The sequence below is a fragment of the Numenius arquata genome, chromosome 3 (genome assembly GCF_964106895.1).
Source record: "Numenius arquata chromosome 3, bNumArq3.hap1.1, whole genome shotgun sequence".
NCBI classification, from domain to species: Eukaryota; Metazoa; Chordata; class Aves; order Charadriiformes; family Scolopacidae; genus Numenius; species Numenius arquata.
Window position 1 is genome coordinate 47,299,261 of NC_133578.1, and position 21,974 is coordinate 47,321,234.

The 21,974-nt window shown below is 44.1% G+C and overlaps 1 protein-coding gene across 1 annotated transcript; it reads right to left on the reverse strand.

Moving 5' to 3' along the window:
* Positions 1-703: 703 nt before the first annotated feature.
* PAG1 (phosphoprotein membrane anchor with glycosphingolipid microdomains 1) lies at positions 704-17,823 on the reverse strand. The gene is made up of 6 exons (XM_074145480.1): positions 17,465-17,823; positions 14,670-14,721; positions 10,173-10,269; positions 7,308-7,903; positions 3,008-3,067; positions 704-1,146 (listed from the first exon to the last, which is right to left on the reverse strand). The coding sequence occupies exons 1-6, from the start codon at positions 17,587-17,589 to the stop codon at positions 796-798; spliced, it is 1,281 nt and encodes a 426-aa protein (XP_074001581.1). The 5' UTR covers positions 17,590-17,823; the 3' UTR covers positions 704-795.
* Between the last annotated feature and the right edge of the window lie 4,151 nt (positions 17,824-21,974).

The window sequence follows — 21,974 nt, forward strand, 5'->3', positions numbered from 1 at the left end:
GATTGTCTGGTGTGTGTATGTGAAGGCGTACGTGTGCACGAGGGGAACAGAGCAAGAATGCTGAGGGTGTCACTTGCCATTTTAAAGTGGTATTTCACAAATAATCAAACAAAAAAATCTACAAATACCAGTACACATCTCAAATATTGCAAGTCACATTCTACAGCCCTTGACGTTAAAAAAATTAAAAAAAAAAAAAAAAAGCTGACAGAATTAATTCAAGTACATTTGGAGTAGGTCCCTTGTGAAGTTCTTTTGTTTGTACTTCAGTTGCAGTGAATGTGGGCAGAGCTCCTCAAGAGACGGACGTAAGCATGCCTTCCCCAGCCCTGCAGAGTAAGTCGGAATTGAGGTACACTGATCCGTGAGTTGCTCAATGCTGCGGGGGCCCAAACTCAAATGAAAAAAAGATGCTTGAAAACCACTTTGAAGCAAATGACATAAAATAATCTCTTAATACGGAAAGCTATCTTTGTGTAAAGGCAGTCTTTTTGGTATGTATTCCTATCGGGACGACAAGCATGGCACTCCTTCCCAGCTTCTTGGGAGCGAACAACAAAGAAGCCTTTACGTTGTCCTGGTCGTCATTCTGACCTGATGTACCCTTTCCCATGAGACTCCATCTGCCGTCCAGAATAACCTAGCGGGTATCACACCCTGGCTGAAAAGTATGCTGCTGCTTCACAGCTTTTGTTCTCTATTTAGCTTTGTTCCTCAAAAGGAGAAGCACTTCCTTCTCCATGTTTCGCGTTTTCCTTTGAAAATCCCAGCAGAGAAATCTGCCGGCCGGAGTGGTTAAAGTCTGGTGAATTCCCTGTGGTGCTGCAAGTCCCCTATGCTCTCATAGTCATTCTCTCCTGAAAGAGCAGTGTGGTTTGTATTAGGCACAGACAAGGTCCTGTCTTCTTCTTGGCTCACAGACTGGATAGCTTCATAGTCAGGCTCCAGCTCTCCGTTTGGTCTGTCCGCTGACCGAGGCACAGTGGTAGTATTTAGGGTGTTTTCAAAGTCCTTCACACTTGCATAGAGGCCACTGCAAACAGATGGGGACCTCTGCGATGCAATTTCTTGAATACAGGTGTAAGGAGAATCCAGTGCCTTCATGGCCTGTGCCGGCTTACTCACCGACGAGTACATGGCTGAGATCTAGGGAAAGGAGATACCTCCTGAGTATTTAAGCATGGGATAAAGCTTGTGTGCCAGTTTGTACCCCTTCCATCACAAGGACGTTGGTTACTTAAGAAAAGACAGGATCTTCTAATAAAAACATATCCTTTCTTACAAAAAAAAAAGGATTTCTTACAAATACTTTCTTTTCTCACATGCACTTATAAATCGATTTTCTTTCAAAAAAGAATGCTTTATGAAAGAAGTTTATAAACGTAAAAATTCTTTGACCGTAAATCCCCTGCAGGCAAATTAGACCCATGAGAAAAGGGAATGCCTTTGTAAGCAGGAGCTCTTGCAAGTTTTACTACAGTCCTGGAGCCAGCCTGGGCTCAATGGGGAGAGAGGTGTCAAAGGGATGATCAGGTTTAGCTGCTGTAACATAGGAGAAGGATGCTGTTTGATCCTTTGGCTTTTTTAAAATTATTATTATATTTAATGGTAGTGGCTACTTTTCTGCTTTCAGAGACACCTCAACAGGAGAGTAGTTATTTGTTGTATTTATAGGCAGGACCAAGGAGGCACCAAGTCATGTGAAGAGAACACTAAAAATCAGGAATTACCCCCACCAGAAAATAGCAAATAGTCAGTGCCAATCCTGATATGCAAGGTCTGTTCTGTTGACTAAACTCTCCCTACAAAGAGGAGCTGCATCTTAGTCTCAGTGTATCAGAACTTAAGACTTCAGACTGAAACCTCTTAGCTACTATAAACACAAAGAGGGAGTCAGAGCCTCCCTATTAGCTCTAAAAATCCCCTCTGAGTGAGTGGGATGCTTGAGCAAGCGCACGAAGGTGGCCCTTAATGAAGAGGTGAAGGGGAAACTCATGTCCGCACATGTCCCTCCACTCAGGCTTCCCGGGGTTGGTGCACAGCTCTTCTGTTACGTTTAAAGTCTTTCCCAAGGATGCAAGGCCACTCTGGATTTGTATCAATCCAATTAAAATAGTAGATTGGCATGAAAATGTCTGTTACCGTTAAGCAACACTGACTGATGAAGATGAACCAGATTGCTTCTGTTAATTCTGTTTAGTTGGTTGTTTTTTGGTTGTTGTTTTGGTTTTTTTTTTTGTTTTTTTTTTTTTTTTGTTTTGTTTTTTGTTTTTTGTTTTCTTTTTCAATAAGGAGAGACATCCAATTGTAGATGGCAATACTACTTACTTTATACTGATTTCAGCCAAGCAACTAGCATTAAATTACATGAACCCAGTTCAAGAATCAATTTATTCATTAATGACTGGGAGCCCTTTGCCCAGCAGAAAGCATTAGCTCACTCAGCTCATTGCCAAGTTTGTGCTTACTTTTATGTCCGGAGAATGCATTTCTAAATTGCATGCCCGTACTGGAGATGATCACAAGCGACCTTATTTCTGTTTAACTTTTCTGTCTTTGTTTCAATCTCCTCAATTTATTTGAGTAACAGACATTTTAAAGAACAGTTATGTTCTAGCAGTTTTATTGTGCTTCCGTTTATTTCCCAGAGCCCCAAACGCTTTGTTGCACAGGGAAGGTGGAGCATGTTTCAAAAGGCTGCTGATTATTCTTCTTAATATCTTGTCAGCCAAATCAAGAAGCTGTCCTAACGAACAGATATTTGTGGCCTCCTGTTATTTTCTGACACCGTTTTTTAACCTATGGTCCTGATACAGCCATGTGCTAGGATACCTCTGATTTTACGAACATGGCAGTACAAATTCTGTGCAGAGAAACTTTGGCTTTCATTTTCCCTTCAGACAAATTTCACCTTTCTTAGATCCTGCTTAATCATGCACAGCTTATGCTAATTTCTGCCTGGAAAAAGGTCTCTGGTTAGTTATTGAATTTCATGCAAGAAACCTACCTCATCTTCTGTAAGAGATGGATCTTCCTCTCGAGACTTGTAAGACATCGAACTAAGCCTCTGTAAAAAAGAAAGAAGGAAAGGAAAAAAAAAAGGCTCATTACCAGTCAACAGTGTGAAACCTATAATAAAACCCTCCCATTACAATCAACACATTATATTTTATGGTCATTTGCTTACTAGTTCCATCTTACATAGCTAATATCCCTAATATCCAGAGTACATCTCTGGAGATAACAGCCCTGAGGTTAGTAGAGCTTTTTAATGTATCTGCTCTTGTCCTGACCTGAAAAGGGTAAAAATAATGTAGTGGTTAAAACAAACTCTGCCCCATGGTACCCTTGCCTTTACACTTCTAATTAAGCAAGAAAGACTCTGCAAAGGCTTTTGAACAATTAGAAGTCAGCTGTTGTGACACACTAGTTGGCCGTCCATGTGATTTTTCAGATATGCTGTTAGATGACAAAAGAACAATACTCAACTGGCACCTTCCTGGTGACTGTTATCCTTCATTCAGTGAGTCCTGGAAGCGCTGAAAGGGAGATGACATGTTCTCCTCCACCACGAACCGCAGCAGCCATGCAGAGGAGCACTGCCACACAATTGCTCAGACCACAAACACAGAAAAGACCTGCTGCAACCCACCCTGAGATGGGCAGCTCAACCCGCAAAGCATCCCTCTGGGTCCAGTTCACGCAGCAAAGTTACTAAAGGATGGAGGGCTTGGTTTGGTATCAAGTCTAACTTCAAGCATGTAAAGCCTCATGTAGAAATTAGGTCACGAGACACTGGGGGAAAAGCATTTTGCTCTTACGAAAAATGTCTTAGGACCCTTACGGCAACGAAGACCCTGGCTGCCGCACAGCAGCCGCGTGATTCCCCCCGCCCTGGGGCGAGAAGGCTTTGCTGGACTCCTGCTCCACAGTGATTCAGAGGGAGCCTTCCAGCACTGTTTGTAACGGGCTGTAGTTTGGAGTTTAATGCGAATTCTCCACCTACAAGAATTCAGACCTCCTCCACTGCAGACCAAGGTGGACCAGTAGAGCTATTTTTAGCACAGTCAACCAAGTATCACTTCTAGGCACATACTAGACACACAAGACTTTTTTTTTTTTTTTCCACAGAGCCTCATTACAACAGATTTTTTCCTACTTCCATTTTTCTTGGTGTTTTTACTTCTGGTAAATCCCAAGCTTCAAACCCCTAGGGCACATCTGATGAAGACTCTGACCCGAAGCACACTGAAGTCTGCTTGCTGCTCCCAGGGGTCTTCCCTCACACCTAGCAGCCCCCTTGCTTCTTTCTCACCGTCTTGAGAATGAGCTCTTTAACCCGTGGTTTGTTTACTCATAATTTAAAAAAAAAAAAAAGGAAAAGGAAAAAAGAGAAGTTCAAACATATTTTGGCCCTTTATAAGATCTTTAGATCTGCTTCTTTGGATCTGCTTCACTACACCGGCTCAGTTTAGTCTTTCTTATTTGCGGGATATTTTTTCTGTTGAATAAGTTACTAATTTCATCCTCACACATTAAAACAAACACGTGCTTGCAAAATTCTTCAGTGCAGTTATTTTCTGTCATCAGTGTGCCTATAAGCACCGCGTGTCAGGACCCTTCTACAGTTTCCCACTCAAGTTGTTGACAAATACCCCAGGGTGTTGGCAATCCTGTTGTTTCTCTGGGACCTAGCTTGCCTTCTTATAAATGTGAAACCTGTGACACATCAATTTTGAAGGATATTGTCATCTTGAAAACCGAAAAAAATACTTGCTCCTAAACATTTCATACCTAGCATTATTATAAATTATGGTCAAAACCTCAACAACAGCAAAACGCCCAGCATGTGTCCCTATTTGCCTTCCACTTTTGTTCCTCGATAGCCCTTGATTTTTGGTTCTTTGGCTCAGCTGCTGCTCCTGATTCAGGCACCAGAACAAGATGACCATTCTCCTCTGCTGCATTTCTAAGAGATACTTTGCTCATCCTCAGTCTGCCCAAGTTTGAAACCAGATGGCAGCAGCCAAATGTACACACAGAGAGCATTTCTACCACTGCTCACTCTGGAAAGACCCTGATGAAAAAGGAGATCCATACTTCCTTTTTTTTTAATTAAAAAGGAAGAGCTGAAGAAAAACTATTCTGCCTTTCCAATTTTATGAGAAGAACTATGCCCAAGTGCTATTAATGATGTCTTTCTTCACGAAAACCTTCCACAGGATTTGGCTGGGTCGTGGCCAATAACCAATTTAGATACTGCAAAAACCAATTTAGTTTACTGCATGTCTGGCTCTTGAAAGGATCCTTTACCCTTTTCATGCTGTTATATACTAGAACGGTCTCTGGCTTGGTCCACCCAGCCCTCTCCCAAATGAGTGTGCTTCAGGAACTGGCATGGGCTGGGGATCATCCTGGGCAGCATCTTCTACAGGTTGAGGCTGAAACAGCCTGGGCACAATCTGTTCTCTGTCTGTTGGCAGGTACGAGCTGCCTCCCTGCCTGTCCCCTCTTTGTGCTCTACTAAAGCAAAGCCTAATTGTAGCGAGAGAGACTGGCATGACTTACGCCCAACTTCTCTCTTCATCGGGGTCAGGGCAGAGGGTTGAAAAGTTTGGGATAGGGATGTTATGTTAAGCAAGGCAGCTAAGTAGCCTCACAAGAGAGGAAGCAAAAAGAGTCTGTTTAACTAAAAGAGTTATCAGTGTAACATACGTTTCCATAAACATCTTGGGTTTGGTTGCCACATGAGAGAAAACAGGCATTGCTCTGCATTGTTTGATGCAACAAAATAGAGGGAAAAATTATCATCATCACAACAGAAAAACAATCCTGCCACCACCTCCCCACACAACGCCAACAATAATGACATTTATATATTCCATCGATTACCATTTCCAACTCTGCTGCAGCTGTAGCTCTCAAGGCCAGGACAGGCACATGCTTCCATGCATAATGCATGTACCTAACAGCCAACGCAGGAATGATCTGATGCTGCCGAAGCTCTAACTCAGGATGGCTTTAGCTCTGAATAAATTTTAATTAGACAAACACCTTTTTTTTTCTTTTTTTTTTTCTGGCACTTCGGGGACTGCATGTGTCATCTCTTGATTAATCCTTCAAAACCTGAACCGTTCTAATCAATTCCCACTCCTTGCTGTTACTGACGCTGTATACACAATGTACTGGGGAGCTACAGAGCAGCAAATGCTCTTCCTTTGTATCGGTGCCCGGGAAATACAATGATTTTCTGCAAGTCTTTTCACACCTGGTAGGAAAAATGTCACTGTTATGGAAAGCTGTTTCTCTAAAAGTTTAATTAGAAATTACATATGGCCTGAATTTGGGAGGGGGGAATGTTGGTGGATTATTGTTGACAATCACATCTTCCTATTTTACATAATGAGCTCATTATTTGTAAGAATGCGCACTGAAGAGTCTAGATAAAAAAATTTTTATCTATTCTGAAAAATGCAAACTCAACAGTTTATGAAAAGTCTGTGCAATGATATGGAAGGATCCTTAAAATTAATTCTGGTGAAATACTAAAAATGGGAAAATAACTTGTTGATAACGTCATCATGCGATTTTTCAAGGAGCTCACCACTAACTGGTCCTTAGGCTGGGAGAAAGAATAAGGTGCTGACAAAACAGCACTTTGGCCATGATTTCAGCAGGTAGAAATTCATTACTCTGTTTACGTGTGACATACAGCATCTGACAAATACAAAAGCCTACAGTTACAACCTCTCTCTCTTTCTGTCCCTCTCTCCTACAAAGAGAGACGAGACGAGTGGCGTCGAGCAGATGCCTTAATACTTGCACAGCTAAATCAAGGTGGCCCAGCAAAGGAGGCACATCTAAAGTTAGGACATCCACCGAGAATAGCCCCTTTTCCTTTTGTAAATTGAGGTTTCATTAGGAAAAAAAGCAAGGGGGGAATTCTGAACAAGATACAGATGCTGACAGAGATACTGGATACCTCTTGCAATAGCTCCCACAAGTATAACATCACTCAACAAAGAAGCAGAGGCCTCCTGTGCAATTTCTGGATAGTATCTGGGGAAAGCCTTATGAAGTGCATGCTGCAGCAATCCAAATATATAGGCTGCAATAGAATGAGTATGTGCCTATAAGGCAAAGACTATAACGTACATTTTCATATTTCCATATTTTACAGTTTTGTATCTCACCTTGAGTATTTGATGGGTTCTTGGGGTTTTTTTGTTATTAAAAAAAAAAATCCTCTCTCACCCATATGTTCTCTATCATTATTTGGCTGTTTGATAAGCATCTGCAGTATTTACCTTCTCTGGTTTACTTGCTCCTTCCGTCATTTCTTCTTCCACTTCTTTTTCTTGCACATTCTCATTTTCATCAAGAAGTTTCATGGGTACTGGAGGGGGAAGTTCATCCTCTACCTCTGGTGTGTTGTCAAGGGGACTTTCTGAATTAGCGCTTTGGCGACTTTTTTTATTTCGGTCAACAGATGCATATTCTGCTGATTCAATTCTGCAGTCAGGAATCTGATTCTGACCTTCAGCAACCATCAGCAAAGCCTTTGATTTGCTGTTACAGCTCCCTTCCATGCTGGCTACTGTTCCAACATCTTTAATTTCCTTCACAGTTTCATACAAGCAGTCTTCAACTATGTTCTCCTGGGAGGAGCTGTCTTTCAACACTTCATAAGGCCCTTCCATTCCAAGACTTTGATCATTTTCTGCATTTCTAGCTGAGATGATGGTTTCCATGGTGGTGTTAGGGGGAATACTGGGTAGTTCCCGGCTCTGATGACATTTTACAGGCTTTCCAAGACTGTCCTGTGGATCTAGCAGATCAGAGACAGATGTCTGTACTTCTTCGTAAGGCTGGATACAGGCAGTTGTGCTGTCCTCTGAGAGTACTAGAAAAATTTATAAAGAAGTATTTAAAACAAATGCATAACTATAAGGTGAATGCAATTTGGTTTTGTGTCTCATCGGAAAGGATAAATGATACTAATGCCCAGCAATGTCTAGTGATCATCACGCTTTTCATTTATCAAAAGGTTTCAGTTACAGACATTTCTGCACTCTGCTGTTAAAATACCTTTCTCACAACATCTTAAATACTCTGTGCACCCCCAAGTCACATTCACAGTAAGAACCCGGGATGGGCGGGCAGGTGCAGGTGTGCATGGATGTTCAACTGTACTTGGTTATACTGAATGCTTACAGATAGGGAATGCTGGTGGGAGGCCTCAGACCAAGTGCCTTTAAGAAAAAAGCCTTGTTAGCTTTTCCTCTTTCCATTTCTCTGTCCTTTGGAATCAAAAAGGAGAGCGGTTCTTGCTTCGTCCCTACCCAGCCCTCATCTTGTTTAACATGCTGGCCGAATTTTCATCTGAATCTCACCTCGCTGAGCCCTGCTGCAGCCAGCCTCACCGCGCGCTACACCAGAAGCTCCTCACCGGGAGGCTGTGCCGTACTTCTCTTAGTCTCACAGCACATCATGTAGGTTGACAACCTACTAAAGAGCCAGCCATATGCACAAAAGAGAAGACTAGACTTCAGAAAGCAGTGTTAGGCAGAACATGCTGTTTTCAGGCCTGGAAGCGGGTCGTGTATCACTGGCTCTGGAGGGTATTAGGGACTGAAATCTATGGGGCTTCTCATCCTAACAGTGCACATGTATGATATTTGCCTGGGATGCATACATGGGCACATACAAGCATGTTTCAGGTAGTATACGGTATGTAACTTTATGTGACACTACTAGATCTTTGAAAAATCCCTTCTGAGTAGCTTTACTTTTCTTAATACAGTTCCTATGGTGCTCTCAGCAAAATCAACCCATTCTTCTATTTTCTTCAGTGTGTTTGACATAATGACACAATGTGTTGCCAAAGCAATCAGCCACTGGATGGTGCTGCTTCAATAGCCCTGCCCCTGTTCAAAAGGCTAGCAGAAAGAGCAAAACAAAGAACTATTAACAAAAAGAACGCATAAAGTTTAAATAGGAAATTAAAGCACATCGGTTCCTGCTATTCAGAAGGGTTGTTATGCAGAGTGTAAGCTGAGTAATATCAGACAGTCTGAACACTGTCTGCTGGTTGACAGCACGCCTTTTCATAGCAGCTTTGACAGCTGCTCATGTGGTGACCTGTAGCAAAGAGAAACGCTTCCCTTCTGCGGGGCTTTGCCCATCGAGTCGCTTCGTGAGACACACACCTACATGTGCAACGAGCCCAAGGACGGGAGCAGCGTCGGGACCTGCAAAATCAAAGTTTAAAAATTCCTTCGGATACTTGTCTCTGAGGGGTAAAGACTGAAGAGCTCAGCCTCCGGCTGCACAGTGAGATGAGGAGGCAGGAGATGAGGAACGCAGCCCATGGTGTCGGTGCCTGGTGTGGATACAACAGTTGGCTCCTGGCAGCTCTGAGCTGAGTTTATTTTTAGGTGCAGCTGAGTAAAATATTTTCCAGTGATACTTCACTGTGAATCATTTTAAGTGTTCAGCAAAGCAAAAACTAAGGAAAAAAAAAAGGAAGCCTACTTAGGTTGCCTGTTTTCTAAAATACAAAAATACAAGCGATAGCCTTGCACAGCATGGGACTGTGATCCAAAGATGTAGTCCTTGGAGGAGGACCTGAAATATTTCCACAGCCTCCAGGAGCATAGCTCCGAGCTTCAGCTGCATCTTCTGGTCACATCTCAACTCTGTAGCTGGCTGAGATGAGGGAATGCCACAGTCTTTGCCTGATGGCCAGGTCAATCTGCAGATGTAGCTTAGTGGCCCAGAGGAGGACCTTAGTACCCTCCCAGTGTTGGTGGTGGGAAGGACTGGGAGCCGGGGTGTAGGGCTCTGCCAAAGCACGGCAGAGAAGTGGAGATGCAGCCTAAAATGCCAACATCTCCATGGGATGGGCTACTGACCGCCCAGCGAGGCACACATGCTCAGTGTATTTTTTAACTTAATAGTAAGTTTTGTGTGAATTATGTCCTGTGCAAAGAGGACTGACTGCCCTCCAGAGGTGAGCAGAGGGAAACGCAGGGTATTTAGACAAATGGTGTAACTGTGAGCTTGGAAAGCCAATGGCTGGAAAACTGAGGGGACCACCAGTGTGCTGCTAACGTGGGATCAAAGGGATGGCGCCGTTGGTTGTTCCCCCCGCCAAGGGCTGCAGTGCTCACCCTCGCCGTTGCTGAGTGCCCCGTTCTGGTCGCTGCTCGGAGGGGGCTCTGTAGCCGAACTTGTGATCGAGTGGCTGAACACCTCCTTGTCGGAAGGCTGCAACACAAATTAGTGAGATCTAATCACCATTGGATCAGAATAACTGTTGTCATAAATAGATATGTGATGAATTTCATTCTGCTCTCGGGAGCTCTGACTCACAGGTATTATTGGCAGGAGAGTCATAGAATCATAGAATTGTCTAGGTTGGAAAGGACCTTTCGAATCATCCTGTCCAACCATCAACCTAACACTGACAAAAACCATCATTAAACCGTGTCTCTAAGCGCTATCTCTATCCGTATTTTAAATAACGCCAGGGATGGTGACTCAACCAGTTCCCTGGGCAGCCCATTCCAAGGCTTCAAAACCCCTTCAGCGTATAAGTTTTTCCTAATATCCACTGAAAGCCTCCCCTGGCACAACTTGAGGCCATTTCCTCTTGTCCTGTCACCTGTGACCTGGGAGAAGAGACCGACCCCCCCCCCGGCTACACCCTCCTTTCAGGGAGAAGGTCTCCCCTCAGCCTCCTTTTCTCCAGGCTGAACATCCCCAGCTCCCTCAGCCTCTCCTCACAAGACTTGTGCTCCAGACCCCTCACCAGCTCCATTGCCCTTCTCTGGACCCGCTCCAGCCCCTCAATGTCTTTTTTGTGGTGAGGGGCCCAAAACTGGACACAGCCCTCGAGGTGGGGCCTCACCAGTGCCCAGTACAGGGGGACCATCACTGCCCTACTCCTGCTGGCCACGCTCTTCCTGATACAGGCCAGGATGCTGTTGGCCTTCTTGGCCACCCGGGCACACTGCTGGCTCATGTTCAGCCGTCTGTCCACCAACACCCCCAGGTCCTTTTCTGCCAGGCAGCTCCAGCCACTCTGCCCCCAGCCTGTAGCGCTGCAGGGGGTTGGTGTGACCCAAGGGCAGGACCCGGCACTTGGCCTTGTTGAACCTCATCCCATTGGCCTCGGCCCATCCATCCAGCCTGTCCAGGTCCCTCTGCAAAGCCTTCCTACCCTCCAGCAGATCAACACTCCCACCCAACTTGGTGTCATCTGCAAACTTACTGAGGGTGCACTCGATCCCCTCGTCCAGATCATTGATAAAGATGTTAAAGAGAACCGGCCCCAATACCCAGCCCTGGGGGACACCACACGCGACCGGCCGCCAACTGGATTTAATGCCTGGCCCTCCAGCCAGTTTTTAACCCAGCGAAGAGTACTCCTGTCCAACCCATGGGCAGCCAGTTTCTCCAGGAGGATACTGTGGGAGACTATCAAAGGCCTTGCTAAAGTCCAGGTAAACAACATCCACAGCCTTTCCCTCATCCACCAAGTGGGTCACTTTGTCATAGAAGGAGATCAGGTTTGTCAAGCAGGACCTGCCCCTCATGAATCCATGTTGACTGGGCCTGATTGCCTGGTTGTCCTTCACGTGCCGCATGATAGCACTCAGGATGATCTGTTCCATGACCTTCCCAGGCACCGAGGTCAGACCGACAGGCCTGTAGTTCCCTGGATCATCCTTCCGACCCTTCCTGTGGATGGGCGTCACATTTTCCAGACACCAGTCAGCTGGGACCTCCCCAGTTTGCCAGGACTGCTGGTAAATGATGGAAAAGTGGCTCAGTGAGCACTTCCGCCAGCTCCCTCAGTGCCCTCGGGTGGATCCCATCTGGCCCCATAGACTTGTGTATGTCCAGGTGTTCCAGCAGATCCCTCACCATCTCCCCTTGGATTATGGGGGCTCCATTCTGCTCCCTGTCCCTGTCTGCTGGCTCAGGGGTCTGGGTACTCGGGGAACATCTGACTCTACTACTGAAGACTGAGGCAAAGAAGGCATTAAGTACCTCAGCCTTCTCCTCATCCTTTGTCAACGTGTTACCACCTTTATCTGTTAAAGGATGGAGATTCTCCTTAGCCCTCCTTTTGTTACTAATATATTTATACAAACTCTATTTATTGTTCTTAACATCCAAAGCTAGGTTAAGTTCTAGTTGGACTTTGGGTCTCCTAGTTTTCTCCCTGCATAGCCTTACAACATCTCTGCATCCTTCCTGAGTGGCCTGCTCTTTCTTCCAAAGACCATAAACTCTCCTTTTTTCCCCCTACATTGTAACTGTATCTCCTTGTTCAGCCAGGCTGGTCTTTTCCCCCAACAGCTCGTTTTTTGGCACCTGGGGATGGCCTGCTCCTGTGCCTTTAAGATCTCCTTCTTGAAAAACATCCAGCCTTCCTGGACACCTTTGCCCTTCAGGACTGCCTCCCAAGGGACTCTGTCAAGCAGGCTCCTGAGAAGACCAAAGTCTGCCCTCTGGAAGTCCGTGGTGGCAGTTCTGCTGACCCCCCTCCTTGCTTCTCTAAGAATCAAAAGTTCTATCATTTCATGATCACTGTGCCCAAGACGGCCTCCCACCGTCACATCCCCAAGTCCTTCTCTGTACACAAACAGCAGGTCCTGCAGGGCTCCCTCCCTAGTTGGCTCCCTCCCCAGCTGTGTCAGGAAGTTATCCCCAACACACTCCAGGAACCTCCCAGACTGTTCCCCCTCAGCCGTACTGTGTGCCCAGCTGATATCTGGTGGGTTGAAGTCTCCCACAAGGACAAGGGCTAGTGATTTTGAGATTTCTCCCAGCTGCTTGTAGAATATTTCATCTACCTCTACACCCTGGTTGGGCAGTCTGTAACAGACTCCCATCATGGTATCAGCCTTGTTGGCCCTGCCTCTGATTCTTACCCACAGGCACCCAACCCTGTTGTCCCCATCATTAAGTTCTTGACATTCATAAAACTCCCTAACATACAGAGCCACCCCACCTCCTCTCCTTCCTTGCCTGTCCCTTCTGAAGAGTTTGTAGCCATTCATTGCAGCACTCCAGTCATGCGAGTCATGCCACCATGTTTCCATGATGGCGACTACATCATAGCTTTCCTGCTGCACAATGGCTTCCAGCTCCTCCTGTCTGTTGCCCATGCTGTGTGCTTTAGTCTAGAAGCACTTCAGTTGGGCTGCTCCTGCCACCTTTTTGCTAGAAGAAGCCTTAGCTTCTACCTGACCACTCCCAGGTGCATCCATAATTTCTAGCCCATCAATGACCCTTGTGTCTCTGCTGCTGGTTACATCCCCTTCCCCCTTCAAATCTAGTTTAAGGCCCTTTTGATGAGCCCTGCTGACTCCTGTGCAAAGATCCTTTTCTGCCTTTGAGACAAGTGCACCCCATCCATCTCCAGCAGACATGGTGTCATGTAAACCATCCTGTGATCAAAAAAACCAAAGTCCTGCCACTGACACCAGTCTCAGAGCCAGCTATTGATCTGCTGGCCCTTCTTGTTGATTCCCTCATCCTTCCCTGTGACCAGAATGACAGAGGAGAATACTACTTGTGCTCTGGACCCCTTCACCAGTCGTCCCAAGGCCCGGAAGTCTCTCTTGACTGCCTTTGGGTTTCTTGTTAACAGTTCATCTCTGCCTGCCTGAAAAATTAGTAGCAGGTAATAATCTGAAGGTCTTACCAGGGAGGGAAGATTTCTTTTTATATCTTTAACCTGGGCCCCAGGGAGGCAGCAGACTTCCCTGAGAAGTTCGTCTGGTCTGCGTATCGGGATTTCCCCTCCCTTCAGGATGGAGTCACCTATGACAGCGTCCCATTTTTTTTTTCTTAACTGAAGACATTCTGATGCAGGGTGTAGTTTGATTTAACCATGGCGACACCTCTGTGGACATTGAATCATCTTCCTTGTCACGATTGCGTTCCCCTTGCACAGCCTCATACCTATTTTTTAAGGGTACCTGGGAAGGTGGGGGAGTTACTGGGGAGACACGCCTGCTTCGCCGGGCAGGAACATGCTCCCACAGCCCCCTGTCCTCTAAGCTACCCTGTTCGGCCAGGCAGAGAGAGGACGAGGAATCCTCTGTGATGTGTGGCCTTTCTGCCTGCTGGGCCTGGTTCAGGGGACGTAGGCTGCCACTCAAGCATTCCGTCTCCCTCTCGCGCTCCCTGGCGATTCTCAATCTTCTTACCCCATCCCTTGCGGACATACCTGCACCGGAGCTGTGCCTTGGCCAGTCAGACCACACTGACTATACTCAAAGATTTAGGTGCCTGTGTTTAGAGATGTTAAAACAAATAAACGCAAGTATGTCCAGAGTGATCTCCCTTCCATCCTTTATGGTCATTGACATTACCACGGCTTCAACCCGTAAGAAGACAGCAGCTGACAAAGGGAGTGGAAGAAAGGCAGGAGACCTGCAGTACAACAGTGGCAGAAAGAGCATTGAGAAAGTGCAGATTATCGAGGTCTGCACAAGTTCTCCTCCTCTTCCTATTCTGCAACTCTTAAAGTTTCCCTTGCTCAACCATCTCCAAATTCCTGAGCTATTTTCCAACCTGCAATATTTTGCAAGGAGCTCGGTACAAACTAACCACAAGACAGACACAAGCTGCCACAAATAAATACTTACCACCTTCATCAGATTTTCATGATCTCCATTCTGATGTTTGGCCTTCTTTTCCCTTAATGAAAAAGATGTATGAACTGTTACTACAGATTATGCTAATACACAAATCATAGAATCACAGAATCATAGAATCGTCTAGGTTGGAAGAGACCCTTGGGATCATCGAGTCCAACCATCTACCCTACTCTACAAAGTTCTCCCCTACACCATATCCCCCAACACCACATCTAAGCGACTCTTGAACTCATCCAAGCATGGTGACTCAACCACCTCCCTGGGCAGCCTGTTCCAGTGTCTGACCACTCTTTCTGTGAAGAATTTCTTCCTAATGTCCAGTCTAAACCCACCCTGTTGCAGCTTGAATCCATTCCCTCTTGTTCTATTGCTATTTGCTTGTGAGAAGAGACCAGTACCAACCATTAATCATTAACCAGTGCCAATCATTAATAGACCTTACACACCCGCAGGGAACAGAGTTGTGATTCACAATAATATTGAAAATAGAATAACTAAAAATTATTACAGGGACTGGTATGACCTCTGTGTAAGGTCACCATCGAGGCAGAGTGGTGATAAACATATCTGAAGAGGTACAACAAACACACATAACCCATTTTCTCCTTCAGTGTAAGATCACAGTAAGGAGTAACTGATGATAAATAATAGAAATACTATTATCCTTGACTTACTCATATCTGAAATGCTTAGAGAGATACATGTTTTGGTGACAGACTGACTACCTGGGGAGTTCCTTAAAGTGTGTCAGTAAAATGAGTTCTTCCTATGAAGAATTAGAAAAGTCCCACAAAATCCAGCCTACTCCCACTCATGATGCTAGTTATAGTTAATGATAAGACTGAGCAGTTCAAGGAGGCCTCCAAGTTCATAGGAGCAGAGGCCCTCACTTTAAAATGAATCCTGCTTCACTGGGTATTTCACAGAATGTAAAGTATGGAGCACATTTCCAGTTTTTACCATTTTGGAAATACAGCTCTTATTCTGAAATACCGTAATAAACTATGAGCTTAATATAGTAATAGTCCTTCCCCTAGACGAAAAGGCAAGTAAAAAGGTGAGAAAATATTGACAATATGAAATCTGTGCTGCTTCTAAAGCCTGCAATCCACCATACTTCCCCCACTAGCAACTGTTAAAATTCTGCCTAATTAGGAAATAAGAAAACAGACAAACTAAGGCTGTACCAATGCAGAGCAGGGTTAAAGTTTACAAATACTTAATTTCCTCTCTGGAAGTTTTTCTGACTTTGACATTTCAGAAAGAACAGATTTTGTTCAGTTTTCTGTGTCCTCAACCATTTTTGAAGAGTAAGCTAGAAAGAAATTTTACATAATTGCATTTATGCATAAGCAACCTGCCCTACAGAATGACCTGAACTAAAAGATCCTGCATCCAGACTAGCAACACAAGAATTTATTAAAAGCATCACCAGACAGTTTCTGACAACGTATCTCTGTAACTGCAAAGATGTACTCAGTGGTTTGACTCTATTTTAAAAACATCTTTCTAGAGGTGTTTCAAGGACAGGAGTGTTATAAGGCAAAACATAGTACCTAAATGGCATTTTTAAGGATTTTAAAAATAATATTTAAATTTATACTTTTAAATAAATAAAAAAATATGTATTTCTACTGTTTTTACAAAGGTATCACAGGAAACTGTGATGAATAGGAAGATACTGAAATGTCATCTAACAGCTCACAAAGGCTTTTCTTCTGAACCACACGAAATTACAAGTTCCAACTTACACTTTTTAGGGTTCCAACCAACCCTGGGGGCCGGTCTTGCCCACAACTGTTTTGTGGGTTTTTTTTGGTTTTTTTTTGTTTTTTTTGCAACGTGGGCATTAGAGAAACCCTGCTGAAAACCAGGTCCTTCCCATTGTAGACACACCTTATGCCAATGTAGTGTATTTTATGGCTGCACAGCCTCCTCCACACTCCCAATGCTGAAAGGATGAAGGAACATGCTCCTACAGGCATAAGGGTCCAAACCAAAGATTTTGCTGCTGTACTGAGTTATGAACAGTTGTTTTTTACTCCCATACACTTGGGTGACTGAGCCATGCTGCTCCTCAGGGTGAAGGACCTGACCTGTCCGAGCAGGTGGAAGGGTGCCCTGGACGGAGGGCAGCCTGCCCAGCTCCTCCGTGCGACCAGCAGGGCTCAGCTTACGTGTCATGAAGGGGCCTTGAAATGTGAATACACGAAGTCAGTAGAAGTGCCTGTATTGGTGAAATCGAACCCTCTTATGGAGAAGAAAATAAGCATAAGGTACGAGTACAAGACATTAATTAGTATCACTGATTCTTACTCATTTTGGCTTGAACGGCAGGATCAATTCCCTAGTCTTCAGGAATGGCCAAAGCAAAGCTGACATATATAGAAATCATCTTTCTTTCCATTTTATCTAAGACTTTTTGGTCCTGTTCAGCCCACCTGATTTTCTCAGTTTGAGGTTAGCAGTGTGATCTGCTAACAGTCAGTGTCCGCCTGCGCTCCAGGCTTCAGCTGAGGAGGAAGCACCTCACAAACACACCGGTGCTTTTCCTTCACAGCAAAAGATTGGAAAAAAAAAAAAAAAAGAAAGAATTTAGATTTTAGAATGAAAAGAACTGTGCAAATTCAGGTTTGCTCTGAAAACAGATTTTGTGCCATACTTTTTTCATTTCTGTACCTAACTCCTTGGTATTTCTTGCTAACTAGGTAGTAGAGCTATCTCAATCCCCTCACTATTTGACTCAAGAACCGTTACCGCCTGCTGAGCTTCTGAGCCTTTACCTGTTGCAGCTGGAGCAGAGAAAGATGAGGAAGGTGAGGAACAAGAGTGTTGTCATGGCTGCCAAACTTCCCCACAGGATAACGTGGACCTGTCCACTGCCTAAGAAACCACCCTCTGGCCCCATGGTACTGGCAGGAGCTGGTGTCACTTGGGGATGAAGAGGTTACTCCTTGGAGAAGGCTGGCATCTCTGCTGCGTCCACCCTCTGTTTCTGCAAAAAGAAAACACCTTGAGAAGTGAATATAAGTTTTGAAGATAATGAATCCGACAGCTACAAATCTGGCAGGATAGATTTTCAAATCCAGGTCTTACCAAAACACAGTTTCCAATACGAGCCAGACAGCCAAAGAGGTTTTCAGCTGCATTTCTGACCATGAAGCTACATTTCTGATGGTGACACCAAACAAAACCTGTCAAATATTAACGCAAGCTGTTACCCATCTCCAATCTCAATCCCATGAATAAAACATAGTACAGTATCTCTGTACTCATATTGAGGAAAAAGTTTATAAATCCACTCTGAGGGACAGAGTAGTCTGTTTTGCAGTGATGTTTGTTAACATCATTGAAAAGTGGGCTTTCCAAACCAACTACAACTTCTGCAAAGGTAATAAGCCAAAAAGAGAGCCTGCAGCAGGCATTCACCTCCCTCTCTCAACACCTCCTGCCTGCACGTGATTTGGTGCTTAAAGTACAGTGACCAACAAGGTAGGTAAGTCTTTCAAAGTAATACCACAAAACCCTTTCTCGCGGCACATCAGCTCTAATCTTATTTCTAAGTGAAATACTTATTTTCTTAATAGTATGTCTGGAGAGTAATGATACTGAACTTCCTTTTTTTTGCTTCTCCCCACTTGAGTCTAAGAAAACTACTAATGAGAAAGGTAGACAGAGTGGATTTTAACAACTTAAATAAACAGAACTTCTGCTAGAGCACAGCAGCCCCTGGAGAAACATCCCAGGTAAAGGGTATTTACAATATATCAGTTTTGGTATACAATATATTCTAAAATTTTATACATGTTTTTAATGTAATACATTGTTGACATGGCAAAATTAAAAAGCATTATTTCATTTTGCACTGCTGAAGATGTCAGTTTCTCCATAATTTAGGAACAGGTTATACAAAGTCTATTTACAGGCTTTCAGTCAGACTTCAAGGTTGATAAACACTGAAACAGAATACAATAGCAAAAAAATGAGCAGTTATCTTTTGGGAATAAAAAAGTAGAATAAACATAAGATTGAATACTGTCTAAAGCCACTAAGATTTACTTTAATTTTATGCATGTATTTTCACACGTGTATTTTTATATATATATTTATATTTGAAATACATATTACATATTTCACAATCCCAAGCACAAATACAGGTTGGGCGGAGAATGGATTGAGAGCAGCCCTGAGGAGAAGGACTTGGGGGTGTTGGTGGATGAGAAGCTCAACATGAGCCAGCAATGCTCGCTGGCAGCCCAGAAAGCCAACCGCATCCTGGGCTGCATCAAGAGAAGTGGGGCCAGCAGGTCATGGGAGGTGATTCTACCCCTCTACTCTGCGCTCGTGAGACCCCACCTGGAGCACTGTGTCCAGCTCTGGAGTCCTCAACACAGGAAGGACATGGACCTGCTGAAACGGGTCCAGCAGAGGGCCACGAAGATGACCAGAGGGATGGAGCACCTCCCCTATGAAGACAGGCTGAGAGAGCTGGGGTTGTTCAGCCTGGAGAAGAGAAGGCTCCAGGGAGACCTCATAGCAGCCTTGCAGTACCTGAAGGGGGGCTACAGGAGAGATGGGGAGGGACTCTTGATCAGTGGAGCAATAGGACGAGGGGGAATGGTTTTAAACTAAAGAGGGGAGATTTAGATTAGATATTGTGAAGAAATTCTTTCCTGTGAGGGTGGTGAGAGCCTGGAACAGGTTGCCCAGGGAAGCTGTGGCTGCCCCATCCCTGAAGGTGTTCAAGCCCAGGCTGGATGGGGCTTTGAGCAACCTGGTCTGGTGGGAGGTGTCCCTGCCCATGGCAGGGGGTTGGAACTCGATGATCTTTAATGTCCCTTCCATGCTAAACATTCTATGATTCTATACTCCAAGAAGAACCAATTCTTACTAATTTATCCCTGGTGGATAAATGCTTGTATTTTTTTTTTCTTTTAGATATTAATGGCATTGCAATAACTTGAAATGGGAAGAAAAAACCAAAAGCTGGAAAAAGTTGCCAACCCTGGAAAGACAAACTTCAAAGTGTAGTTAAACATTTCTAGTTTGGCCGAGTTATAAGAAAGCCAGATAACCTATAACTTCTCCAAACCCATAAATACACAGGATAGGAAGAGTAGGTGTCACAGACCTTGCCAAGCACAGACGTGTCTTACTGGTAGCCTTGAGCATTGACATCAAAGAGCCATCGCTCTTTGGGGCTGACCGCTGCCAAGCAATGTGCCCATGTGGTTATCTTGGTAGAGCTTAAAAAATTAAAATTTAAAAAAATTTAAAAGCAATGGCAGACTACTCTAAAAATGATGTATTTTGCAGTTGTGAATCTGATACAGCCCTGCCTCATCCTTATTTTAAAGCAAACTTGGGTTATTTCTACACTGAGTCACAGTCACATCACTGACTGTGAAATGGAGAGACCTTAAGAGAAGCAGAATGAGATTTAGTGGGAAGATGCGGTGGAATGCCTGCAGAGACCTCTCTGATGAGGTGCAAGGGAACTGAGCACTGGGATGGATTCCTGTAGAGGAGACGGGACTGTCCTTGTTCAGAAAACACTACAAAACACACCGCGCTGGCTGCCTTAACTAGCTCCAAACCTTTGTTAATTGTTTTGAATAGAAAGTATTTTTCTTTTCAACTTTTATTTTTTATGAATTTTCAAAGACATTTTCTGCCCTGTTAAAGCTTTTAAGAATTGTTCTTAAAAGATCTTTTACCTTCTTTTTTCCCATCCTTTTGCCTTTAAAAAATTACAGTTTTTTTCCTTCCTTGGAAAAAAGGATGAATTGAAAATGAAATGTGAAAAAAAAGAAAACTGAATCGAATCTTTTTTCAGCATTTTTGTTGTCTTTTCTGCCTTACTTTTCCCAAGAAATAAAAAGAGAGAATGCAAACGAAAAAGAAACCTGTTGGGTTTGTTTTTTTTTTTTCCCCAAAATATTTGGCAAAGAAAAATGCAAGAAAAAGAATAGGGATTTCAAAATATTTTTCTTTTTTTCTTAAAACAGAATCACGTTTATTTTTTTTTAAAGCAGACACAAAGTTGACTTGAAAGATTAAATTATTTCTACTAAGTTCATGATTTTATAGCTACTCTGAAGAACAATATTACACTCCTCTCAGAAGTCTAAGTAATGTACCAAAAGCTAATACAGTACAAAAAGTTATTCTTTTATTCTACATATATATTCTTAAGGCTGCTGGCTTTTAAATAAAGATAATATTTGAGCTAAGGAAAGCTAAAGACACATGGGGAGCAGCCCCATGGAAAAGCTGCACCTTTGAAGACTGCAGTACAGAGTGTGGAAGTGTTGGGATGAGCAGGAGTGGATGGAATTGAGCCTGAGCTTAAAAAGGAGTGAGATCAGAGAGAGCGAGCCGAGGGAGACCTACATGTCCATGGCAGGAGTGAAGTGCAAGACTGAAGCTAGACAGGAGATATCCCACCAGGCAGAAGGCAAATGGAGCAAAGAGAACAACCAAGGGCAGAAGACGTAGTTAATTTACAGCAAAAGAGCAGGAATTCAGATACCAAAGCTTTGACTGTAAGTTGAGAGAAAGAGGTCAGAAAAGTTCAGAAAAGTACAGTGGCACTTGAACCAGGAGAGGTGACTGCAGGAGACACCAGTTATCTGTGCAAGCAGAATAGAGTAATAAATTGGAACCGATTGATGACAGATTAAGCCCTACGTGAGGGAAGCTGAGCAGACAAGATGTGACTAGTGACGACTCTTAGCTCCTTGAACGGCAAGAGTTTGGCAAAAGTGCTAGAGGACCCAGAAGCTTCTCAGCACACAGGACCAGAAGTAAATATAATTATAATACAAAAAAAGCATGCCTACATTCACCCTCTGTGAACCCTTCTCACAAAGTGATATCAGAGGGCTTACTCCTACTGTTAAACGCCTTCCAAATGATGAGGCTAAAATAGCACTCACTCGGGATGGTGCCTGTAACACGGGAGAGCTTCTGAAATACCTGAAGCTGGACAAGCACCCCTCAGCTGCCCTGACCAGCCCCAGACAGAAACCTGGCAGAGAGATGCATTGAAAATACAACTGTCGGAACTCCCTCTGCTGAACGCCTGGGCACTCAAACATCAATGTATGCCTAAGGAATGGATTTTGGAGCTGCTTCAGAAGCTAGCTTTAAAGAGAAACTTATTTGCAATCAGAGCTATGGAACAACAAGCAGGTAATTTCAAAAAGCTCTCAGACGGCTGAAATGGTTTAACTCCTGCTTTTACAATAAAAAGCAATATTGTGCTGCCCTCTGGTGAAGCTCTCCGTTTTG

Excerpts from the sequence above, each read along its gene's own strand:
- PAG1 (XM_074145480.1), bottom strand. The coding sequence starts at position 17,589 with ATGGGGCCAGAGGGTGGTTTCTTAGGCAGTGGACAGGTCCACGTTATC. Across the intron at positions 14,722-17,464 it reads CTCTGCTCCAGCTGCAACAG|GGAAAAGAAGGCCAAACATC; the intron begins GTAAAGGCTCAG and ends TTTTTCATTAAG. Across the intron at positions 1,147-3,007 it reads CATCTCTTACAGAAGATGAG|ATCTCAGCCATGTACTCGTC; the intron begins GTAGGTTTCTTG and ends TCCTTTCCCTAG.